The sequence below is a fragment of the Micromys minutus genome (assembly GCF_963924665.1).
Source record: "Micromys minutus genome assembly, chromosome: 3".
NCBI lineage: Eukaryota > Metazoa > Chordata > Mammalia > Rodentia > Muridae > Micromys > Micromys minutus.
Window position 1 is genome coordinate 74,534,455 of NC_137972.1, and position 24,536 is coordinate 74,558,990.

General features: G+C 42.6%; 1 protein-coding gene across 5 annotated transcripts in view; it reads right to left on the reverse strand.

The window, feature by feature from the left end:
* The window catches only part of CHD2 (chromodomain helicase DNA binding protein 2), a 103,960-nt gene that overhangs the window by 20,453 nt on the left and 58,971 nt on the right, over positions 1-24,536 (reverse strand). For 4 of the 5 annotated variants that reach the window (XM_080914901.1, XM_080914904.1, XM_080914903.1 and 1 more), the window contains 13 exons: positions 23,807-23,956; positions 22,976-23,124; positions 21,541-21,637; positions 20,050-20,142; positions 17,841-18,011; positions 16,729-16,904; positions 13,107-13,148; positions 12,378-12,517; positions 4,841-4,979; positions 4,554-4,704; positions 3,403-3,525; positions 2,143-2,271; positions 698-838 (listed from right to left, as the gene is read on the reverse strand). In XM_080914901.1, the coding sequence (XP_080771027.1) occupies positions 698-838; positions 2,143-2,271; positions 3,403-3,525; positions 4,554-4,704; positions 4,841-4,979; positions 12,378-12,517; positions 13,107-13,148; positions 16,729-16,904; positions 17,841-18,011; positions 20,050-20,142; positions 21,541-21,637; positions 22,976-23,124; positions 23,807-23,956 (1,701 nt within the window). The remainder of the gene's footprint in view (positions 1-697; positions 839-2,142; positions 2,272-3,402; positions 3,526-4,553; positions 4,705-4,840; positions 4,980-12,377; positions 12,518-13,106; positions 13,149-16,728; positions 16,905-17,840; positions 18,012-20,049; positions 20,143-21,540; positions 21,638-22,975; positions 23,125-23,806; positions 23,957-24,536) is intronic. The other variant, XM_080914902.1, reaches the window with a different exon arrangement.

A 24,536-nucleotide genomic window follows, 5' to 3' on the forward strand; every position in this document is an offset into this window, starting at 1 on the left:
TATGAACACTGGCAACTTTTCTTAAGGACCAGTTTCAGTCCCAGAACCCTCATGGCAGCTGACAACCACCCGTAACTTTAGTTCCAGAGGATCCAACGTCCTCTTCTGGCTTCTTCAGGGACCAGGAACACATGTGGTACATAGAAACATATGCAAGCAAAACAACCATACACATAAAACTTAATTAAAGTTTAAAAAGTCAAGATGTCAAAGATGGCAGAGTTATAGCTGTGATTTGCTTGAAGCAATGGTTAAGGGCTGATTACAAACGACTCTCTTCACATCTACCTACTGAGTTAACTACCAATTCTATGGTTTGCAATGAACTTCATGAAACTCCCAACATGAAGGAAGGCTTTTAGCCAAGTCTGTTCCAGCTCCAGTGTCTGCTGCTGATATGTGGTATTTGGTTTGAACCCTAAACTCTTCAGGTTAGCAGTATGTGTAGACCACTTTCTTCTGTGCCTGGTTCTCACTCATTTGTCCCGTCTCATCTCAAACACGTCTCACCAAACAAAGGACTTCTACACTACAACAGCTCAAGACTGCCTAGCTCCCTTTCCTGTGAGAAGAGTGCAGGCGTCCCTAATGCCGTCCAAGCTTCCTTCCCGGATAGACTCAGACAGTTCTCCCAGGATTATATCTCACGTCATGTGATATCTAAACAGAATTTCAAAGGCTCTTGTATGCTGGGTACCTTTTCTTTCTTGTCCTTGGACTTCTTCCTCTCTTTGTCTCCTTCCCTATCCTTCCGAGAGCTCACTGGTTTCTCTTTGTTCTCCTTGTTCTCTTTCTTCTTCTGCTTTTTTTTCGTTGGACTTTTTTCTAGACCATCATCCTGGGAAGCAGAAAACCGCACATTTTCTCAGTCTTGGCTTCCTAGTTTGTCTCTAAGGAAGCAGCACTGGTCCAGTGGCTCATCAGTGACTTCAGTCATTTCCAGACAAAGCCTACCAGCAGTCACTTGTACAGCTCTCAATCCACTAGACTAGTACAGGAAGACACTGTTACACCCTCTGATCTAATTCTTAAAGCAACTCTCAAAAGCACTGACCAGATGGAGTTCAGCTCAGTCAAGAACACTTGAATTGTGTGCATGAAGCCCTGAGTTAGATCCCAAAAAACCACCCACACCCTCTAAAACAACAGCATTATTGTTCATATTCCACAAACAGAAAAAAACTGAGGACCAAAGAAACACTACACTTGCCCTACTATGTGTCAGCTAGTACTGATAAAGCTGTAAGTACCTGAATTCATAAACTTGCATACAAAAATCTATGTTAGTGCCAATAGACACTGGGGACCCTTCCAGAGGCATGGTCAGATACTACACTTAGAACAATAAAGTAAAATCAGTGTTGTCACTGAGTAACAAGGCACTTCCACTTTCTGCAAACTGGATTACAAACTGGTAAGCCAATGACTAAAGCTAGCAGCCTCCAGAGGCCCTCCAGTTAACTGAACTGCGTTATAACTCCAAGTCCACTGCTAACCAGTTTCTAACAATCTTTCATTCTCTAGAATAAAAAGAATTTTCAACTGCCATTTGTCATGATTCAGTATGTTGGAATTTGTCACTGCTTTCTTAAGATAAGCAGCTACTGTGGAGTTTGAATAATAATGGCCCACACAGACTCACATATCTGAATGTTTACGTCACCAGAGAGTGAAATCCCTGATAGGAACAGAAAGATTAGGAGGTGTGGTCTTATTGGAGGAGGTTGATACAGGAGGTGGGCTCTGAAGTTTCAAAAGCCCCTACTAGGCTTATTCTCTCCCTCTCCCTCTCCCTCCCCCACCCTCTCTCTATCTATCTATCTATCTCTCCTCTTTCTCTTTTCTCCCTCCTCTCTCTCTGGTTGAGGGCCAGGATGTAGCTCTCAGCTACTTCTCCAGCACTATGCCTATGACCTGCTGCCATGCTTTCTGCCAACCCTTTGAAACTACAAGCAACACTCCCCGACCCCCAGTTAAATGATTTCTTTTGTATGGGCTTGGCTGAGGTGTCTCTTCACAGTATAGCAGTGACTAAGACACAAGTCTATTCCTCTGACAGATTAGGTTAAGACAAACAATACACTGTTATTTTACTATTCTGTCTATAAACAAATATATCACATGGCTTCCCCCGGCCCCTACCTTCACTTCCCCCTCTTCAGATGGGTTGTCAGAGTGTCTCGGAGATGACAGCTCCAGCCCATGCTCATCCTTCAGCCTGGGGGCTTTGTTCTCCTTCTTTACTCGAGGTTTCCGCTTCTTTAGTTTGGCCTAGGAAATAAAAATATGATAAAACTGTGAATCAGCCCCAACCCATTAGCAGGACCAAGAAATACTCTGGTCAGCCAATGATAACAACCACATAATCCAAGCAAGATAACTTAGGAACACAAAAAGACAAGCAACTGTACCTCAAAGAAAATAAAAACTTGAGTAAAATAAACCTCCTATCCTCTACCAAGGCTACACCACTTTAAATTTCTTGAAACTTTTGATTTCATTTTTGGAATTCACTCTAAAGGTTAAAAACCCCCCCAAAAAATTTTTAATTAACATTAAAAAAGAAAGTATTAACACCTGAAAATTAGGTATCTAAAACTAAGAAAAAGCTTAAAATATTGTTGATGTATCCAATCAAATACACATTCTAAATATGCTCTAGCTTGTCTCTAGAACGTGACATATCACGTATTGTGTCCCCACTACTATCTGCAGAGTAACACTATGAACTTAGGATCCCACTGTGTAGAAAGAACAAGTGGCAGTCCAGTGACTTTACTCATGTAAGTGTTACTTCTTGTGTGCACATGTATACACAACATAGCTAAGGAGCACCCAAGCAGCATGCCCACACAAAGGCCAGTTATACAAGCTGGTTATAGCTGAGGTTTTATGTTCTCTGACTCCTTATCCTGGGCAAGTAAAGAAAAGAAACTCCCAATGAATTCATTAGCAACTTGGGGTTTTTCAGTGAGCAAGTATAATCAAAACTGAAATCCAATTTCTGAAGTTAAGTTTGGAATCCAACTGTCTACTCCTGGAATCCATTATTACAGCAGCCCAGTCAGATACCAGAACATGAGAACTATGTCCCCAATTGAAGACACAGAATAGGAAAGAGTAAGGGCAGGTCTGCACTGTCAGTCCAAAGAGGCAAAGAATATTCTGGTGCAATACTTAAGTGGAATTGTAAGAAAAGTGCCAAGATATTGAAGTAAATTACTAAATAAACATTTTGTTCTTAGCAAGCAACCTGTCCTATGAAACCTCAAAAGCATACCTAGCTATGAGAGGGCAGGATGCTGCGCAGTGCCAAGAAAGGACATGTCATTGCCTACTTAGCTCTGCAGGGTTACGGGCTGCCTTGGGGGAAAGCCGCTGGCACTACATGCATTCACTCACCTCTTCACTGCTGGCCACAGTGCCCTTCTTCTCCAGACCCTTCCTGAGCAGCTTCAGCAAGTAGTCCACTCGGGTCTGCAGCTGCTTCCCCTGAGGCTTTTTATCTGTCTCCACTGGTAGAATCTTAACAGGAAAGGAAGAGAAGCACCCACCACCACCCACGCCTGGTTAGTGAATCCACTCAAACAGACAACAAAGAATTCAGCACAGTCCTTTCCCTCCCACCTCCCGAAACACAGATTAAAGCCTCAGATCCTAGTCTCATGTCCATGGCTCCCAGTCACTGAAAATCCCTCATGAGCCATTCTCATTTTACAAAATGGGATGGAGAAATCCAGCTCTCCCACTGGCTCCTACCTGTGCTGTTAACAGGGTAGAACAACTCAGGTAGGAGGGGCTTGTGGCTTCATCTGCTAGAGCATCCCAGCCGTCGTGGATTTCCTCCTTCCAGGAGCAGGGAATCCCTGGAGCTAGGTTAAAGCTTTGTTTTAGATTGAAAATGCTTCTTAGAGCATTGCCGGAGAGCACTGAGCTATGCCAGGACATGATCTGATCCATCTACTGCAGCTGGACCTCTCTGGCCAGACTCGATTTGGTCTCAGTGCTTCTAACAGGGTGCTGTCACCCTCCTAAACCCAGATGGGATGAGCAGTGTTTAATGTGCCAAGACAAAGCCCTGGTGGGACCACCACATGGAGCGCATGCCCTTGCTTACAGCTCTGAGCATGGCCTTGTTACTTGCAATAGACAGGGTGGGAGGCTCAATGTTGTGGGAGAAGAACAATGAAAGTTCAATTTCATTACAAAAATACCAAGGTGACACTCATTCTGTGTACAGAACTGGGAAAAATTAAGTTAAACGATGGGCCAACAAGTAAGGCTCAGGAATGTTTGCAGTCCTAATAAACTGGCCCTGGTATTTGATGTAATGAAATTTGGCCTGTGATAAGTATCAGAATTTTAAGATTTCTCCTATAATTCCCCTGGTTGTCATCTTTCCTTTTATCATTACCTAAGAGACACGCCACAGTTTACTAAGGAAGGTAACTTTCCGAGAATAAAGAAGGCCCCTCTTGAAAACAGTAAAAGACAAGTTGCCAATACATAATCCCACACAACAGATCGAGAGCTCCAGCACCGCACTCACTTACTTTATCAGTCAGCTTTAGCTCTGGGTCTGTCTTAATTAGCTCCCAATTCCCATAGCCATGTTCGTAGATTCCAAGCAACAGACGAGAATCGTCCTCCACGCCCCACTCGACATCAAAATGTGCTGCTTTGACTCGGCAGGTTAAGCAGTATCTACAGGGGTTCAAACACAAAGGCCTCAGAAGAGGGACGACTTTCCAATATGTTAAAGAAGCATTACCCAACCACACGCAGCTCTAACCTCAGTTATGTTCAGCCAGCCATGTGGGTACATGGTAAAGACACTCACTTTTTTTTTTCCTCAGGGTCCACAGGGATGGATTTATGCAGCATCTCAAACTCTTCTTCGTGTTGGATAATGGACTTCACGTTAACCTGAACCCCAGAGATCTTGATTGTCGGGCCTCTTCTCTTGCCTGGTCCTTTCCCTAAAGGTTACAAGTTTTATATTCCATAAGGGAAAAAGCTGTTTATTGTCAAACTTTGACATAATCTCTTTCTATAAATTCCAGAGTAGTATTAGATCAAAGATATAATTTATAAGAGAAATTGTTTTCAACTAATGTTTATAAAGTTTAAGCAGTACATTTAGTTTGAAATATGAATTGGTATTTGTACCTGTAATTCTCTTGTTTATCCTTCTCTACTATAAACCTAGTAAAGTTAACAGACATTCTAAAGGCATATTCATGCTGGAATTTTAGAAAAACTAAAAACCAGTGCTTTAGATGACTCCTGTATCTCTTCAGTACTTTCTGCAAAAGTATGAGGACATGTTAGTGACTAACACACTGAAATAATATGGACTGACAATCACAGGCAGCCTCAAGGCATCACTTTTTTTTTTTTTTTTTTTTTTTGGTGAGAACAAAGATGGTTCTTAGTAGAAAAGTGAGGGGGGGAAACATGAATATTGACAGTTGATACAAAACAACACATGAGCATCCATCTTAAAAGATGCAAATGTATTCACTAAAAGAAAAATGAGGTCCTCTTTCTCTCATTGGGTCATCAAAAATTCAAACATCTGCTAGGTATGTTGGTGTAGGCCTTTAATCATGGCACTCAGCATGCAGACTGTGAGGTCCAAGACAGCCTGGTCTACATAGCAAGTACCAGGACACCCTAGTCTGTATAGCTTGGTCTACATAGAGAAAACCTGCTTCACAAACAAATAACAAAATGTTAAGAAGCCATTCTGTTTGTGAGCCTTGCTCATAGGCACTACCAAACATCTGCTGGGAGAACCAGACCCACGCAGAAAGACCTGGCCATACCAAAGCAAACTCCCGTACGTTTACCCACTCGAGAATTTACAATCTCGGTTCTAGAAATCTACCTTAAGATACACTGGCATATTTATACACAAAGTCGAGTGTTCAGGGGGTACATTAACTTCTTGTAGCTTTACTGACGCTGGGAACGACATGACTCACCACTTAGAATGGAGGGAAGAGAAGATGATGTGTAAAGACCATCTCCACACAACACGCTGTGCTAAACAACAGCAACTAAATTCTCTTACTTTCTTTTTTAAGCAAGCACTAAAATAAATTCAAACTTTACAGAGACAGTAGCCTAAGATGAAGGATGCACACAGGGGACAGGACAGGGAGAACAACCATCTTCTACATGATTCTTGTGCTTTGCTTTTGACTTTGAAATGTTTCAGTGCGAGTCTTTTTATCTGAGAAAAATGACAGCACTGAGTTATGCATGGTACTGCTATGCAGTGGCAGCGCTGGAGAGGCTGAACAGAGGACTGCCAGGACTCTGACACCACCCTGAGCTGCAGTGAAACCCAGACAAGCCAGAGCTATATAGCAAGGCCCTGTCAAGAAAAGCAGGAAACACAAGCAGGCAGGTGGACAGTTTGTTCAATCAAAATGAGAAAGACGCTCCCTAAAAATAAAAATATATAAAGAAAGTCTGGATTCAGCTGATGACACAATCACACATAGAAAAGAACTGTCCATCCATGTATTATAAACACAGAACAATTTTCGAAGAAATAAAGCTTTGATTTAGATAAGGCCAGGCATGGCGATGCACACCTTTAATCTCAGTACTCAGGATGCAGAAGCAGATGGGTCCCCGTAAGTTCAAAGCCACCAGGGCTACATAGAGTGATCCTGTGTTAAAATACACACATACATACACAGAGCTAATATTAATATTCAGAAATGTATGTAGGGCAAGACAGGTACATAATTATGTTAACATTTTAAAGAATAGAATCAATAATCTTACACTGGGAATGTCAGCCTGGCCTCAAAATACGCTTGGTGCAGTACAAAAGTTTAGGGGGGTAAGTCAATGTCAAGAAGCAATAAGCCATAACAAGGACAGGAACACACATAAGAAAAAACAGCCACAGCATTGTAATAAGGGAGGAAATCTCCAAAAACAGAGCCACAACAACAAAACAGAACAGTGCACACAATCACCTTGACTTGTATTTAGAAAATGACAACTACCAATACTAGTACAAAAGGAAACTGAGTTCTATAAGGATTGCACAAATACTTTCTGCTTGACTCACACACCTCCTCTACCTGACCATGGCTGGAGCAGTCATAGGCTAATTGAAGACTCTACTACTGTGGTTTTACCAAACAGTACCAAACTGCTTTCCAAACTTTTACATTTTACCCATACATTAGTGCTACTAAGCTTGGGCCCAAGAAGATTCTGTTTGCAATGAGCAATGCCTGAAGCAGAGACTTCTAACTGGTCACAGTGCCGAGATTAAGTAAGTGTTGAGTGTTGAGCCCTTAATAGGGGATCTTTATTACCCATCCAAGGCTCAAGAAATACAGTGGAACATTGGGGTGTGAGGGGATTGGAGACCAGAGAAGAGTGTTTTAACAATGGCCTTCTGGACTCAAAGCAGCTATGGTTTACCTGCATGAGATAGGACCCCTCAATATTCCATCATAGACAGGAAAGTAGCTTATATGACCCCATCTCACCATCCTGAAGGAACAATTAGCAGTTGATGGTTGTTGAGAGAAGAGAAACTATTCTCTTCAGTGGTGCAGCCATTGATAATGCTGATGGTCCACTAAAGAGCCCCAGCCCCTAACTGAGCTCGCTGAATCACAAAATAATGTAGGATGTACATGGGGGAAGTGTTTGGAGGAATAGTCCAGGGGTGTACATTATATACTAGCATAAACTTGTCAGTGAATAAAAATTTAAAAATAAGAAACAAAAATATCTGTTTTGTTTTGTTTTTTTTTTTTAATAATTACTTTAAATTTCTCACCTGGGACTGTACTTAAAACCCTGAGTCAAATCTCCTGCACTGTGTAGACCAGGTATGGTGACACACTCCCAAGATCCCACCAGTTAATTACAGCTAGTGCTAACCTTAGCTACACTGTGATTTCATGGGTAGCATGGACTACATGAGACCCTGCCTTAAAAATAAACAAAAAGGGGGCTGGAGAGAGATGGCTCAGCTGTTAAGAGCACTGACTGCTCTACCAGAGGTCCTGAGTTCAATTCCCATCAACTACAGAGTGGCTCACAGCCATCTGTAATGGGATCTGACGCCCTCTTCTGGTATGTCTGAGGACACCGACAGTGTACTCACATACATAAAATAAATAAAACTTCTTTTTAAAAAAAGGAAAAAAAAAAACAAAAACAAAAAAGTGAACTTATGAACTTACAGCTGAATGTTCAAATCATTCAAACTATCACATTTCCATTATAAAAAGTAAAAAAAAAAACAACTAAAACAGTTCCACTATATCTGAAGTGTTTTTAAATTTTGCTGATTTCTAAAATATCCTTAAAAGTAGACCTCAGAGTAAATACTTGTTTTTTTACTTTATAAGAACAGATAACACTGTAATCCAGACTCTAGACAACCACTATAATGCATGGAATTATTAAGCATCCAAACCCCCTGGTTACTGTGAGGACATACTCTAACTACCTGAGGGCAGTAAGTAAGAAAAGCAGAATGGGACTTCCAGGCAACTAGCTGCCTCCTGACCCTGACCTTCCTTCCCAGAGGAGAGCGGTCAGAAGGTGGTGCTACCAAGCAGAACAACGGGTAAGAAAAGGGTAAGGGACCCAGACAGACAAGGCCTGGGAACCCGTGAGGATACCTGCCTTTCTGAGTGACCACTTCAGTGCTCTAGTTATAAAACACTGTTTTTCTTCCAAAGAGGGTGCTGGTTAATATTTCCAATGATACATGCTAGAGTCATCTGGGAAGAGAGAATATCAAAAGAGGAGATACCTCCATCAGATTGTTCTGTAGGCCTGTATCTGGGAAACTTTCTTTTCTTTTTGTTTCCTTTTTGTTGTGGTTGTTGTTTTTTGTTTGGAGGCCAGGTTTCAATGTGTAGCCCTGACTGTCCTGGAATTCACTCTGTAGAGCAGGCCTGCCTCAAACTCACAGATTCACCTGATTCTACCTCTGGAGTGCTGAGATTAAATGTGTGCTACCATGGTCTGGCTGGACATTTTCTTGATTAATGATTGGTGTGTGAGGGCTCAACCCACTTTGGATGGTGGCAGCCCTAGGCAGGTTGGTCCTGGGTTATTTAAGAAAGCAAGCTGATGAAGCACAGTAGGAAGTGAGCAGAGTGTTCCTCCATAGCTCCTGCCTCAGCGCCTGCTTGAGTTGCTTGCCTCAACACCATATGCAGCTAAACACCATATGCAGAAATTAATTTGCCACTCTAGTGTGAGCCCCAAAGACATAGCGCTGCAAGCAATGTGGACTATGGAGGCCAAACTCAAAACGTTTCAGAAGCTGGACTACAGGCCATTTGTGTGATATTTTGGTAAGAATCTGGCTGTCTTCTGCCCTTGTCCTAAGAATTTGTCTAAGGGTAAACTATAGGGTAATGAGCAGGAGGCGTGGCACAGGCCTTTAATGCTAGCACTGAAAGGCAGAGGCAGGCAGGCAGGCACACATGTTTGGGTTTGAAATCAATCTGGTCTAAAAATCAAGTTTCTGGCCAGCTAGTACTATATGGAGACCCTGCCGCTCTCTTTCCCCAGAATAATGAATTAATTTCTTTGGTGGAGGACATTTAGGCCTGAATAATGTTGAGGCTGAAGCACAGTTATTATTGACAACACTTACGCAGGTCTATGATGAAAAAGACTAAGTGGGCAGAAAAATACAAGATGAACTATGTGGGGAGAAAAGGGTCACCAGGAAACTTAGTATTCCAGCCCAAGGCAGACGTTAACAAAAGTTGTAATTGTTAGGGATAAGGGCCACTAAGAAAGAGGAAGGCCTACTCTGCACTGGAAGAAAAGAAAGGGCTCTTAGGGCAAGACCTACCCAGCTAGGCTTCCAATTTACAAAAGAAAAAGGCCTAAGGAGTTTTCTGCTCCTAGAAAACTGAACCAAAGCTCCTGGTAAGATGGTTCAAACAAGAGGGCGCATCCTAAGCAAACTCCACAGTGTCCCCCATGTGATGACAGCTTTAGAGGCATGACGGATGCAAGAGTGAAGGAATATAGATGTCTCCTCCATCCATGACTTCAGACAGCCCCTGAAACCAGGCAGCATCGAGCAAAGAAATCTCTTCCAGGCTGTGAGAAGCCATTGTGTGAAGCTGAATCTTGGACTGTAATAGAGACACAAAAACATTGAGGAGGTGGCAAGCCATGAGACATCTACCTACAAAAGCACATACAGGGAATGGAACCAGCCAAAAAGACAGGTGTCTGTAACAGACAGCAAAGCTAGAGGAGTAGAACCATTGATATGGGACAAGAAAGCTCCAAGATTTGGTGTTTACCATGGTGGATGTAGGGCTTGCCTTGGTACAGAATTTCCTATGTCTCCATTCCTACCTTTTGGAATGGTAGCGTATATTCTGTTCTGTGGGGAGCAGACAAGACACTCTGACTGAAAGAAGTTCTTAGTAAATGTGTGTTGTTGACATGGTCAGTCATGTCAAAGACTCCAATGCCTCAACGTCATAGGAATTGCAAACCTTCCCCCGGTGAGACTCAGAGCTATGGCAAAGTCTGAGTGCAAATACTGATAGTGTGTACAAAAAATGTCCACCACAGCCCCCCCCCCCCCGCATACTTATGGTCTGAACACTGCTCCCCTATGGAGATTAGCTAACCCTATCTCACTGAACCACCTGTACACCCATAAACTATGCTTCCTTGTTTGTATGAAATAATCCTGCTCAGCTGTATTCAATAACCCTACCTCCCAGTTCAATTCTACGTTATAAACACACTCTGAGAAGCCATTGCTGTGGCTCCTCCATCAAGAGAGCCCAGTCTGATCCAGCTTCTGTTCATAACCTTGAGATCCCCAGTCAGGTCAATCCCTGAAGTCATACAAGGCACTGTTCCTTTGTATATCAGAAGTACCTAACTTGCTTTTTTATTTTATACAGGATTACAGTTAACAAATTACACTGAGTCTTAAAAGAGATGACTTTGAGTTTTACACAGTGCTGAGTCCGTATAACTATGAGGACTAAAGAATTTTGCAGCTCTTGGCCTCTCTTGTGCTCTTGCAGCATTGCTCTCCCACTCCTACCCCTCCACTTCCCTTTCCCTTCCCCCCCCCTCTCCCACATGCTCATGGCCGGCCTCTACTCCTCTTCTCTCTCTCTCTCTCTCTCTCTCTCTCTCTCTCTCTCTCTCTCTCTCTGCCTCTCTTAACTTTCCCATGACCTGAATAAACTATTCTGTACTAAAAGAAAAAAAGAATTTTGCATTATAATATGGCAACAAGTCTATAGGGCCTGATAGTACAATGTGGTGGTTGGAATGAGAACTGTTTCCAGGACAGAGTATCTGAACTCTTGGTCTCCAGTTGGTGGTGCTGTTTGGGGACGTTTAGTTGGCACAGCCTTGCTGGTGGATGTATGTCACGGGGTGTGGGCTTTGAAATTATACAGCCATGAACCACGCCGGTTTGCTCTTGGCCTCCTGACCTGCCACCACGCTCATCATTTGCTGCCATGTTTAACTCCTATGAGCCTTCCAAAACCATAAGCCAAAACCAGTTCTTCATAAGCCAATTTTAGTTATGATGTTTTACCACAGCAAAAGGAATTAATGCATCAAGCAAAAATGCTTTTCTGGTTTTTAAGATGAAAGATGTCCAACCCAAGTACAACAAACTATAGTGTCATGAAAAGCTCAATAAAGGGGCTTGGGGATTGACTTAGCTCAGTGGTAGAACACTTGACAAGCAAGTGCAAGGCCCTGGGTTCGGTCCTCAGCTCATACCAAAAAAAAGAAAAGAAAGAGAAAGTCTCAATACAACTATAATTTTATTTATTTGTCCATACTTGTCCAGCACTTATATTTCATGTACACACACAAACACACACACACTCTCTCTCTCTCTCTCTCTCCCCCTCTCTCTCTCTCTCTCTCTCTCTCTCTCTCTCTCTCTCTCTCTCTCTCTCCCTCTTTCAATTTCTTACAACTGCCATAATATAACAAACAATATAGCTATCAGTGTGTTCACTCTGTAATAATCCCTCAGAGCTAACATACGGAGATGACCGCCCTACTCCTGCCCTCTCATGTCTTTGCACAGCTCAGCCAAGCTTACTCTTTTCACAGCTGCGTCAGAAAACCGTCTGGCATTGTTCATCACATCATACATTCTCAAAGCCACTTCCCCTGAGAGTAGACAGATGGGGTATCACACTGAGCTCACAGAAAGGCAACTCAAAACAGACAATTGCAAGCACCAGGCACATGTGGGCTATCAGTACTGTTATTATTAAAAGCCCTGTAACAGAAAGTCCAGTGCACGAGCACCAGATGGGACAGACTGACTTACTCAATCACACTTGTTGACTTACCTTCGCCAGCATTTTCTTTCAGCTGCTCTTCATATTCCTGCATTGCCGACACACAGCTATTATGAACCAGCTCCCCCAGACGTTTCAAATCTGCCACAGACTTATCAACTAGCTCAGCATCACGTGCTATGCACTCTAGCCTGAAAAAGATGATGAAGACACTAGGCCCTCTTTCAGAATATCGAATGAATGTGACTAAGTCTCCTAAGTGCTAGCTCTTGAAAGATGCTTGCTGTGTAGGTCAGTCCAAGGCCAACAAGAACCTTGTCTAATAACTAAAGTATACCCATTTCCCACCACCAAAACTTTCAGCCCACAGAATATCAGCTAAAACATCAGGAGGAACAGGTCCTGAGTTTACTTTACAAATGAGCTATCTGCAACCATGAGCATGTGAAGTACCTAAAGACTGCACACACTAGGTTGCCTCTCTCTGTTTATTTTCTCTTTTCCTGTACTATCCACTGCAATGCTCCTACAAGTGTAGGATAATTACTTCTATTATTCAGCTCATCTCTACATCAAACTAAGCACATAAATCCACTATATAAAAGTCAGGTTGTCTAATGGACCACAGACCTACATTGCAACATTCAGTGGGTTTTAAACCAACGTCTTCAAAGATGAGAATTTTGCATCTAGATGCCAAAAAAAAAAGAAAGAAGGAAAGAAAGAAAGAAAGCCTGCTATAAGAAAAGTAAAGAGGATAGAATATATTATTGGTCTTACCTTTCAAGAGGGAGACCAAACTTCTTATAAGCCTTGATGAACCTAAGAATATGATCAACAAAATTAATTAAAAATGACAAGTACTAACTGTATAAATGCCACAATATCCTTGCATGAAGTACGAGTGACACAAACTGTCATGAAACTGGCACCAGCGTGCAGCCAGTAAGTGACTGAGTCTTTCTGAGTGGGACCTAACATGTTCAAGCTCTACAAAAGGCAGATGCCAAGTTTATTCTCAGTGACAGATCAGGGCCTAGAACCTGTGAGTACAAGGAGCCAGGGCACAAAGGCTCAGCTATGACAAAGCTCTAACACCATTACTCAGTGGCCACTTCAGTCCATTAACTCATGTTGAGCTCTGAGTCACAATATTTTTCACTATTTTTTGATTAATAATATAACTCTAAGATTTCTATGGCTGACAAATACTTTTTATAATTAATCAGAACTTTATAAATAAAATACACACACACACACACACACACACACACACACAATTAAAAACTTACACACAGCTATTTAGGAGCCTATTGGCTTTGCCCATCCTTGCCTCCAGTGGACTTTTCCAGTGTCTATGTTCAACCACGCTGCTCACTGCCATCCTCCCATCACCATCTCACCAACACTTTCGAAAAAAAGCAAGATGCCACAGCACATCATTTCTACCACGGGAATATGCCAAGCTAGTATGACAAACTAGTTATGTAACCACGGAAGAGAGGAGACTAGCAAACAAGGAACTGAAGATGTGACAATAGGACTAAAGATGATAATAGCTAAATAACAGTATAAAATAAAGAATTTGAATACAAGCCTAATAACAGGCTAAATATGAAAGTGAACCTGGGGGTTCTCTCTCAACCCTACATTTCTCCTAAATAGTTTATGTCTGAAATAGTAAGCATTGAGATTTAGACATTATAAGGAAGCTGAGATATAGCCCTTGCCTACCAAGCACCAGGCCTTTGGTTCAATCCCCAGCACTTAAAACAGCTATAGTGATCTTCAGTGGCACAAAAATAGCAAAACCATCAACAAAAACTGGTAAATCATCTCCAAGGGACACCTAGAAATTATAAAAGTCTGCAGCCCATGTGAAGCATTTGTTTAAGAAAATGACTGAGTCTCAGCAAGAGCTTTGTTAGTGCAACTTACTTTAATTTCAACCCCTTCTCTCTAGAGGTACAATAACCTGGAGAAATCATCACCTACCGTGCTCCCTGTGCACAGCAGCTGCCAGCAAAGACAGATCTGAGGTGTCTCAGAAGAACTCTCTCCATAGAGAAGAGATTCCTAACTATGCATCCCTAAAAGCACTACAGCCAGGACTGTCTTTTTCATTTCTATTGTGACTGGTGTTAATCATCACCACCATCACCATCACCATCATCATGTGTAGGTTTTTTGGTTGCACATACATCTGTGTTCTGTGTGTGCACTTGCTGACCAGGGAGGCCAGAATAGGGAGTCAGATGCCCTGGAACTGTAGTTACATAATCCACACTGTTATATGGATTCTGTGAATCAAATGTGGGTCTTCTGCCCTTAAGTGATGGGCCACCTCCTGCTTTTATATATATATGAATGAATTAGAACTCTTTGTGGAGGTACAAAGGTTATTGGTAATAGTCAGCTGCAAAGATTTAACACACCAGTGGCCTGGGGCACACCACTTGGAGATAGTAAGCACTGGTTAAAAACAAAAACAAAAAAATAATAATAATAATAATAACTGGGACTAAGACATCAACAGAACATCTTGAAAGGCTCTGATATACTCAAAAAAGATCAAGAAGACCACACATTTGCAGGTCGGCACACATGCACATTCCTAACTTCATTTCTGCATGTACAGACAGTTGCGAACAGACCCACAGAGCACTAAACCAAGATCTCTAGCACAGAGGTTAGTGGAATTACTAGGCTGGAACAACTGATCTCTGCCTGTCATTTGCTAATCACTCGGCTAAAGAAGCAGAGATTTCAAAGGACATGACAACAAACTACAGTTGAGGGAAGTCAGTGACCAGCACCAAACTGACTTGTGGGGAAAAAGACGAGGTCTAGAGTTACCACGGTACTTAACTTAAAACACCTGGTTTTCAAACAAAAACGAAATTAAGGCCCGTGGGATTGCAAATGCAGTGCATACAGAAGGAAGACACAGGCTATAACGAAAACTGTACTGTAACAAGTCTGGAACCTGGACCTATGAGACAACAGTCTGCTACTGTAAGCATGCACATGGACTAAAGCAAGTTGTAGCTAGGGAATTAACCAGTCACCTAACAGAGATGATCAGCAGACTGTAAACTAGAGAATAGGGGAGGCAGTTCAGTGGCCGAGCACTTGCCTAGCATGCATGGAGCCTTGGGGACGATTCCAAGAGTGCGAAAGAGAAGGAACAAATGAAAAACTTTAAAGAGAAAAATAGGAGAAAAAGAATCATTTAACTTGAAAAGAGAAAAGAAAGTAAGATACTGAGGGAAAAATACAGAATTCATCATTAGTAGACACACCCATAGAAGAAACTCTAAGAGAACCCTTAGGCAGGTATCTAGGGCATTACACAGCTCAAATGCACACCAAGAAAAAGGTACATAGACAATCACGACATCATCAGCTATAAGGACAATACCACGGGATCTCTGGTTGAACTCTTCTATTAAGCTTCATGTGCAATGACACAGAGCAGAGCTGTAACACTGTGGGTGGGCTTCCTCCGTATGAAGAACATGTGACATCCGCAAAAAGGACAGGAAGAAAGTGGGGAATTGCACCTGAAATTTCCATAAACCACTGACATTAAACTGTTAGCCATATACACGTTCCTTGAAGTTTCCATGGAAACCACCAAGAAAATAAGTAAAAAAAAAAAAAAGGGGGGGGGGACAGCAATGGAAACAAAGCAGCTAGAATGGAATATTGAACCTGCCTAGTGACCACAGTAAACACAGCCCAGGACAGAGACAAACAACCACTGCTGCACATGTAATGAATTAAGGCAAAGCAAAAGGTGACTGTCAGGAGACTGAAAAGTCAATGTAATTGCAAGCTGCTACATGAGTTAGATTTAAAGACACAGACCAAAATAAAAAGATGAGCAATACTAAGAATGTATTTAGGTGAGAAAGGCCAGCTGCCAAATGAAGTCTCATGTGTGCTACTAGAACAGGAACAAACCCCACGACCTGCATCAGCACTGCAGCAAGGCCATTTCTACATGCACATTAGTATAAATGCAGGTATGTGTGGTAGACATAAGTCTCCCTTTGGCAAACTCTCTTGAAAACAGCAAGATAAAAAAGCGCCTATGATCTAGGCCCCCGTAAGATAGGGTAGGGCCACAAACAGCCCCTTGGCCACACAGGAGCTCCAAGGATGGCTGGGCTACATGAGACCTACCTCACGCAACCCAAGCAAAACAGAAAATGAGAACCTGATAAAAAGTAGGCAAGACTGAGTCTAGAAAACCTGCAGGAATTCCAGAAAGACCTCAGACTCGGCTTCTCTGCCTTCTTCACATGGTTACTTTCATTCTACTCTGTCATACACATGGGGGACCCACTGAGCAAGGCACATCTTCCACACAAGCTCCAGCGGAGCAGACTCCACCAACCTTCTGATCTCGGCGTCCGTGAAGCCCTCCACCAGGTCTTTGCGCACACTTCGGGGTCGGCCTCTGCGCTTCGGCTTCTTATCATCATCAGAGTCGTCCGTCTCACTCTCAGAAGCAGAAGACCTCTGCGCCTGCCTCTTAGACTCCGTGTCAGAGTCGCTGTCATTTGTCTGAGCCTGAGAGAGAATAAGGCCAAGTTGCACTTTAGCAAGTGTCAAGTATGGGACATAGACCAGCTCAGCTTATGTTAGGACTTAGACTTCCCATCTTCTGACAAGTCAGTTTTCCTTAACATGTCAGAGAGCAGGGAATAGCGAGAAAAAAACTGTCATGCTTGCGGTGACCTTAAAATGAATAAGTGTACTGAATTGAAAATATTTGATTAATTTTACATTGTAATATATAAGCTACCCAGCATAAAACAAAAGTCCTCAGATAATTAATGACTTCTTTGTTTTTTTTTCCTCCTTTGTGAAATAAGATAAAATCATGACAGTTCCTTTTGAGACAGCATTAAATGCATCAGGAAATAAAAATGTACTCAGAGAACTGTGTGACATGCAGTAGCAGCTGAACATGTGGCAATGATGATTTACTAGGAAAGCAGGAAAGCCTAATAACTCCAAAAATATGGCTAATAAATCTGTTTTCTTATTGATACGGTGCTTGCAAAAGGCTGAGTAAGCTGTACAGCCTGTGGAGGCCCTATATTAGTCATGCACACTTTTACTAGTTAGACCTAGGACTGTCAACAGTTAAGGACAAAAAGATTCTGGCACTCTGAAAGATGAGGACAGCAGTAATATGAACCAAACTGTCTATCAGGACTGTCAGCAATTTTAACCTCAAGGCAAAATTTAAAACTTCTGTAAACTGGGAACTCTTCCAGTCATTTCTCAAAAAGCCAATCAGTAAAGATCAAGTAAGAGGGCCCAAGGAAGTGCTTATGAGCCCTGTGTGAGCTACTGCGCGCCTGCCCAGCAGGCCTGTGTCAGAGACTCAGTGCAGGGGTTCTCCCTGTGCTGGGGCTTCTATGCTGGGGCTCTCCCTGACTAATCTACACTTGCAGCTACACAGGGCAGGGTACAAAGTGAATTCCCCTCTCACTTCACCTTTTTAGTGGAACTTCGAATCCGAGGCAGCATATAAATTTCTTCCAGCTCCTTCTGCCGCTCTTCCTCCTCCACTTTTTTCCTTTGCTCTTCGGGAATGATTTCATCCCAGTCCTTATGAGGACGCTCTTCTAGTTCCTCTTCATCTTCCATTGTTGCAAAGTTAGCAACCTGAAAGACAAAGGGCAACCCCGTCTGACATTTCTCCCCCACCAAACACCATCTGCCAGGTATCAGCTTAATGAGCATTTTTAACTTAGAACACTTGTAATAGGACTCATACTATCATATAATCAAATAATTTCTCTACTATTCTCACCTTTTATTCCCCCCCCAATCAACTTGCCAAAGCTATCAGTTCATCAACATTTGAATTAAAAATTAGAGAAATAGATACAGAAAGATTAAAAACTGCTTAAGTTTTCCTGAAATACGATTTCACTTGCATCACACTGACTGAATAATGTAATTTGCTTAGATTGTATGAAATGCTGGCACCAAAGTCATCCACGATGATCTCGATTCTCTGTGAGGAGCAGGAGCTCATCATCTAGTTAGCCTGTCACCGTAGTCACCTTTATCAAAAGTGTAACCAGTAAGGTATGTATGTGCTCAAAAGCCCATTCTCATCTAGACGACACAACGTTTATTCACTACCAACACTGGAGGTATCTGTAGTCAAATGGTATGTGCCGCACGAGAGAAAACCATCTAAGCCTCCCTGACTCAGGCTGCAGTCAAGCATCAGGGAGCTGTGTGGCCTGGGCTGCCTGTGCAGACAGAGCCCGCTTCCAGTTTCATTCTTTTCTACTCCTGTCTTCCTGGCCTAAGAGTCTGAGGAAGCACAAAAGGACCTTTACAGTTTCCATTCTTCAGAGTCACTTGGAGCTAACATGAAATCAAACCAAAACTATATGAAGTGTAGTCAAAACTAAATCTGAAACTTTCAGTAAGAATATTTTGATCTTTACCACCAGACTTTATAAATTTGAAGAAAAAAAGAGGCATAATTTCTGAGACTGTTAAAAACAAACCATCTCACTGATCTGTCAGTTATTTTTGTACAAACTAGTAGTTGTACTGTTTACAACAGTTTAGGTCTGGGATTTTAACTTCTTTATTTCGTACATATACATGTCATGCACATGTTGTGGAGGTCAGAGGACAACATGTAACCTTCAGGTATTCTTCCTCAACACCAAGCGGCCTACTGTGCCCAACAGCACAGTAATCTTCAATCCTCTTGCATCTTTAACCTGCAGACAATCAGCCATACTCTCTCTTGCATTTTGGAAACATTTCTACTCTGATTTCCCTGTGCCCTCCAGACCAATATCCCACCCTAGGATTGCCAAGTGACCCAGTTTCCCAACAGTAGGTATTGGCTGGACAAAGTCACATGGTGAATGGCTCCACAGCAACGAAACCATCTAGATTTACATCACTTCCTACCACGTTCTTCCCACACGCAGTCTAACCCACAGCTGTCCCAAGGCTTTTTGCCTCTCAGCAGAACTCAAATCACAGACTGAATTCTCAAACTCTCCCTGCTCAGCACTGCAGTGATAATTACTTTTTCATGTTTTATCAGACACCACTGACTATCCTTTTATCACCCCTTTGGGAGGGGAAGGAACAGGAGAAAAAGAAAAGAGAGTAAATAAGAAACGATAGGGAAAAAGAGAAAGGTCTGCAGAATCCCCCACAAAAACAAAAATTTAAACCAGGTGCTAATGGTATACGCCTTTAATACCAGCACTTGGGAGGCAGAAGAAGAGGCAAGGCAAGCAGATATGTGAGTTTGAGGCCAGCCTGGCCTAGAGAATGAGTTCTAGGATAGCCAGTGCTACACAGAGAAGCCTTGTCTTGGGGAGGTGGGGAATCTCCCAACTCTCCCTACAATTTCCATGCCTTTGACTTCTCTTGGCGTCTGATGGCTCATAGCCCTCCATTCTTCCAGTCTTAATTTTACCCCATTGGCAATACACTCTCAGTCTTCCACCAGCATCCTTTCCTCTGCCCGTGACTCTAAAAGGGATGGTTCACTTCAGTGGTTACTTATGGAACACTGTAGACTACAGTCCTAACATCTGCACTGAGAGCCAGGTAATTCAGGTAAGAGGGGAAATAGCAAGCCTAGTACAAACACAGTGACTACACCAAGGGAGTTAGTCAGTGTTGACTGCTCTCTCCCACCAGGTCTCCATACCTTAAACTGTGACAGCAGCTCATCTGTCGCACTGGTTGACACTTCATTCTCTCTGGTTTCAGCTAAGCGCAAAATTTCATCTATATCCATTTCCTGAAGAAACAAAAGTAACAGAGATCTAGTTGAAAAGCATCAGTCTCTGCATGTGCTACAAACAAACACCAGGTGCACATCAGTCTCTGCATGTGCTACAGACACCAGGTGCACATCAGTCTCTGCATGTGCTACAGACACCAGGTGCACATCAGTCTCTGCATGTGCTGCAGACACCAGGTGCACATCAGTCTCCGCACGTGCTACAAACACCAGGTGCACATCAGTCTCTGCATGTGCTACAAACATCAGTGCACATCAGTCTCTGCACGTGCTACAGACATCAGGTGCACATCAGTCTCCGCACTTGCTACAGACATCAGGTGCACATCAGTCTCCGCACTTGCTACAGACATCAGGTAGGTGCACATCAGTCTCCGCACGTGCTACAAACACCAGGTGCACATCAGTCTCTGCATGTGCTACAAACATCAGGTGCACATCAGTCTCTGCACGTGCTACAGACATCAGGTGCACACAGGCTGCCTCCCTACAACTCTAAACTCTATAGCCTCTGTCTATATCTCTCAAACCCAACACTTCCCATGGGTTTTTATTTACAGTCAGGGAATTCTATGAAAGAAAAGTATGGGAAATACAGAATCTTTCAGGGTCTTATTCGTTCCTCTTTAGTGTTGTAAAAGCTTTGAGCTTAGCAAAAAAAAAAAAAAAAAAAAAAAAAAAAAAAAAAAAAAAAAAAAGACCATTCAAATAATTCGTTATAAAAATCTGTAACAAATAATCTTTCTTAAAAAACTTAGATGCTCATAAAATAGCCTTTAAAAACGCATTTTTCTATTGGTCATAGTAATGTAAACTTTTATACAGTCGTGCAAAAGTGATGTTATACAACTATATTTTCTTAAACAGTATCATATACTTGGATACTGTTCATTTTTGATTACCTACTTTTGCCAATGCTTCCTTATCCTTCCCTATTCCAAAATACACTTCCTTTGACACACACACACACACACACACACACACATTTATACAAGCAAGCATATATAAAAATACATAAAATATATAAAGTTCCACATGAGAAAAATAAAGTGATACTTGGTTTTCTGAATCTGCCTCATTTCACTCGATAACTTCCAGATCCATGGATTTTGCTACAAATGACGTAGTTTCGGTATGCATAGACACAGTCGTTCTGTTACCTATGCACCTACCAATGGACACCCAGGCGGATTCTGTAGCTTGGAATTATGATTAGGGCTACAGGAAGCTTGGATATGCAAGCATCTCTGGGACACCTCACTTACGTTCCTTTGGGCACAGTTTTAGGAGTGGAATAGCTGGATCATATGGCAGCTCTGTTTTTAATTTTAAGAACCTTCATACTGATTCCCATAGTGTCTAGAAAAGTAAATTCCCATGCTCCAAACGGATTACCTGAGGCTCTGACTCCTCTCCTTCAATTTCTTTGAAGAGATCCTCTGCTCCAAATTTCAAAATAGCTGTCAGCTCTTCTTTATTAAAAGGATTTGAGCTATGAGAGTAAAATACAGTTGTGATCTCCAGTAAGAGGCTGGAGGGCTGGTTCAGCAGGTGAAGCATCTTGCCACCCAACCTGAGACGACTTGCATTTAATCCCCAAGACAACATGGTGGAAGGAGAAAACAAGTTGTCTTCTACCTCCACACTCAGAGGCACAAGTGTACCCTTCAATTCCCTCACAAATAAATAAAAATGTGAAAAATTTTAAGAGGAACTAAAAATATGGCTCAGTGGGCAAAAGTCTTTGCTGCTGTTCCAGAAGGTCTGGGTTGGTCTTAGCATGCACATGGTGACTCACAGCCACCTGTAACTCAAGTGACAAGTTCCAATGCCTTCTTCTGACATCTACAGAAACCAGGCATACACATGGAATACATATTTACATGAAAACAAAACTCTCATGTGTATAAAAAGTAACTAAACATCTTCAGAGTTTTAAAGAATGTCAATTATGCACTCTGGACCTGGTATTCTGTGTAAATGGGGGACAAATGACCAAAAGTTAATTAATACTGCCCCAAGAGCAACGATCCCTCAAATTCTGCATTAATAACCCAGAATTTGTAGTAAGTCTTGAAACTCAGTTACTGTCCTGCAAAGACAGTAATAACACATGCTTTTCCCTGCGCTTTGTCTCAGGAAGATTGCTCATCTTCACAAAGAACTGCATCCTTCTCACCTCTTATCCAAAAACATATCAACTTCCCTGATTTAGGCTCTTCTCAAACAGAAAATTATCTCAAAACAATCTACTTGACTGTGTTTCTATGTCCTTTTGCCAGTTTGTCCACTTTGAAAGGGCAAACAACCTGCACACAGTGTTTTCACTACATGGAACAGCACAGCAGACACTTCTGTCCAAAGGCAGACCAGCTGCAGTCAGAGGTGACTCTGCTACACGAAGAAGCAACTAGCAACATGGTCCACACTTCTGCTGCTGCATCATGTCACATGTGGAACCAGAAACAAAGACAAGAGAGCATCACAAAACAAAGATGAGGGACCGGCCAGATGGCTCAGTGGGCAAGGGCCTCTGTCCAAGCTTCATCTGATTTGATTCCCAAAAACGACAGGGTAAAAGCAGAATACCAATTCTTGCCTCTGACCTCTACAGGTCATGTGTGTGCAGTTCAGATATGTGTGTGCTGACACACACACAAACACACATACACACACACACACACAAATAACTGCAGGGAGGGCAGCAGCACCCTCCTGACAGCATCAAGTTGACTGACAGGCACTGCCTGTGGTAAAATCTATCAGAACTGTATCAAATGCTGGTGGAAATGATCTGTCTCTCTCTGTCTAGCCATTTTCCTGCACTTACTTGGATCTCCCTGAGTTGTTTTCGAGAACTGTCCGGCCAGTGGTATCCATGCGCTGAATCACCAGATGGTCCAACACCATCTTCTTTTTGGCCCGTTCTATGATCTCCTCTTCCACGGTCCCCTTTGTAACCAGGCGGTAAATATTCACCTGTAAGAAGAAATGTTATGTTTATTCCTGTTAAAAGCTGCAGTTATTGCTGTCCAAGTCCAGCACTTTGTTCTCCCGTATCATAGGACGCTACTCTACCAGCCGCAGTGGGTGAACTGCTGGGTGCAGAAGGTGTGCTGCTGGAGCAGGCTAAGCTAAAGAAAAGAGCTCTGAAAGATAACACAGCCTTGTTCTTGACAAACATCTTCCCAACAACAACTGGCTTGATTTTACAAAAACTGAATTGTTGGCCACATACAAACTTGTAAGTTAGCCAATAGGAAAGCAGTCTTTGAGATCCACAGACAAAACAAAAAAAAAACAAACAAACAAAAAAACCCAGGCCTGTGCTTTTCCAGTATGCTGCAGATTACACTGTGACAGAGAACAGGACTAAGTGCCCTGACTAATAATAGACTCCTTAGCCGCACTTAAGCTCTCAGGCTGCTTCACATTCATCGTTCCTGGTAAATGTGTACAAAGTCACTCACAACATACTTTTCACATAGAAGTAGGCTAAGAGTATATACTAGAACTCATCTGAGGTCCAAAGGCACCTCTTTTCTGAACAAATTAATAAAGAGAAGGCAAAAGCAGTGGGGAAATACATTTACAAAGAGGACGGGGAAGGATAAACCTCTGCCTGACGTCCCACGTGACCACAGAGCCCATCTCCACTGACCTGCTTCTTCTGACCGATTCTATGTGCTCGGGCTTGTGCCTGCAAGTCGTTCTGGGGGTTCCAGTCAGAGTCAAAGATGACGACTGTGTCCGCTGAAGCCAAGTTGATTCCCAGGCCTCCAGCCCGTGTGGAGAGCAGGAAGCAGAAGTCCTGTACACAATGCAATATACTACTTTATGCAGTGGCCTTCTGAGAGACACTCTCACACGCCAATAAGCCCTCACACCTGGAAAGCCCTGCAGGTGTGAAGAAAAGTGACATATGATGGACAAACTTTATGGAGGCTAAAAGGAGCTCAGGGACTTGAGACAGGCATTTTCATTTAATTAAGAGGAAGTGTCAGTGCGGGGGACAAAGGAGGAAAGTTCACTCTAGTAAGGTGGCAGGGACCGGGGATTTACGCCCCAGCCAAAACTAGTGTATGCAACACCATACAAACTCAGTCTTTTTGGAAACTGTTATAGCAAGCGACTGAAATGCAAGATAGTTGTACACAGACACACTTCATGGTGTATGCCCACCCACTCAATGGGCTGATGAGGAAAACAGCAACACAAAATGAATCAGGACTGCTAAGCTCAGGAACCTCAATCGTCACAGTGGACACCAAGGAAAAAGACAGAAATTCCTTGTCCCTGGGTGTGACACTGTGCATGCGCCAAAGACCGGGCCCTAATACCTTCCAGTTTCCGGAGCAATAATAGACAGGTGTGGTATACCTGTTTTATAA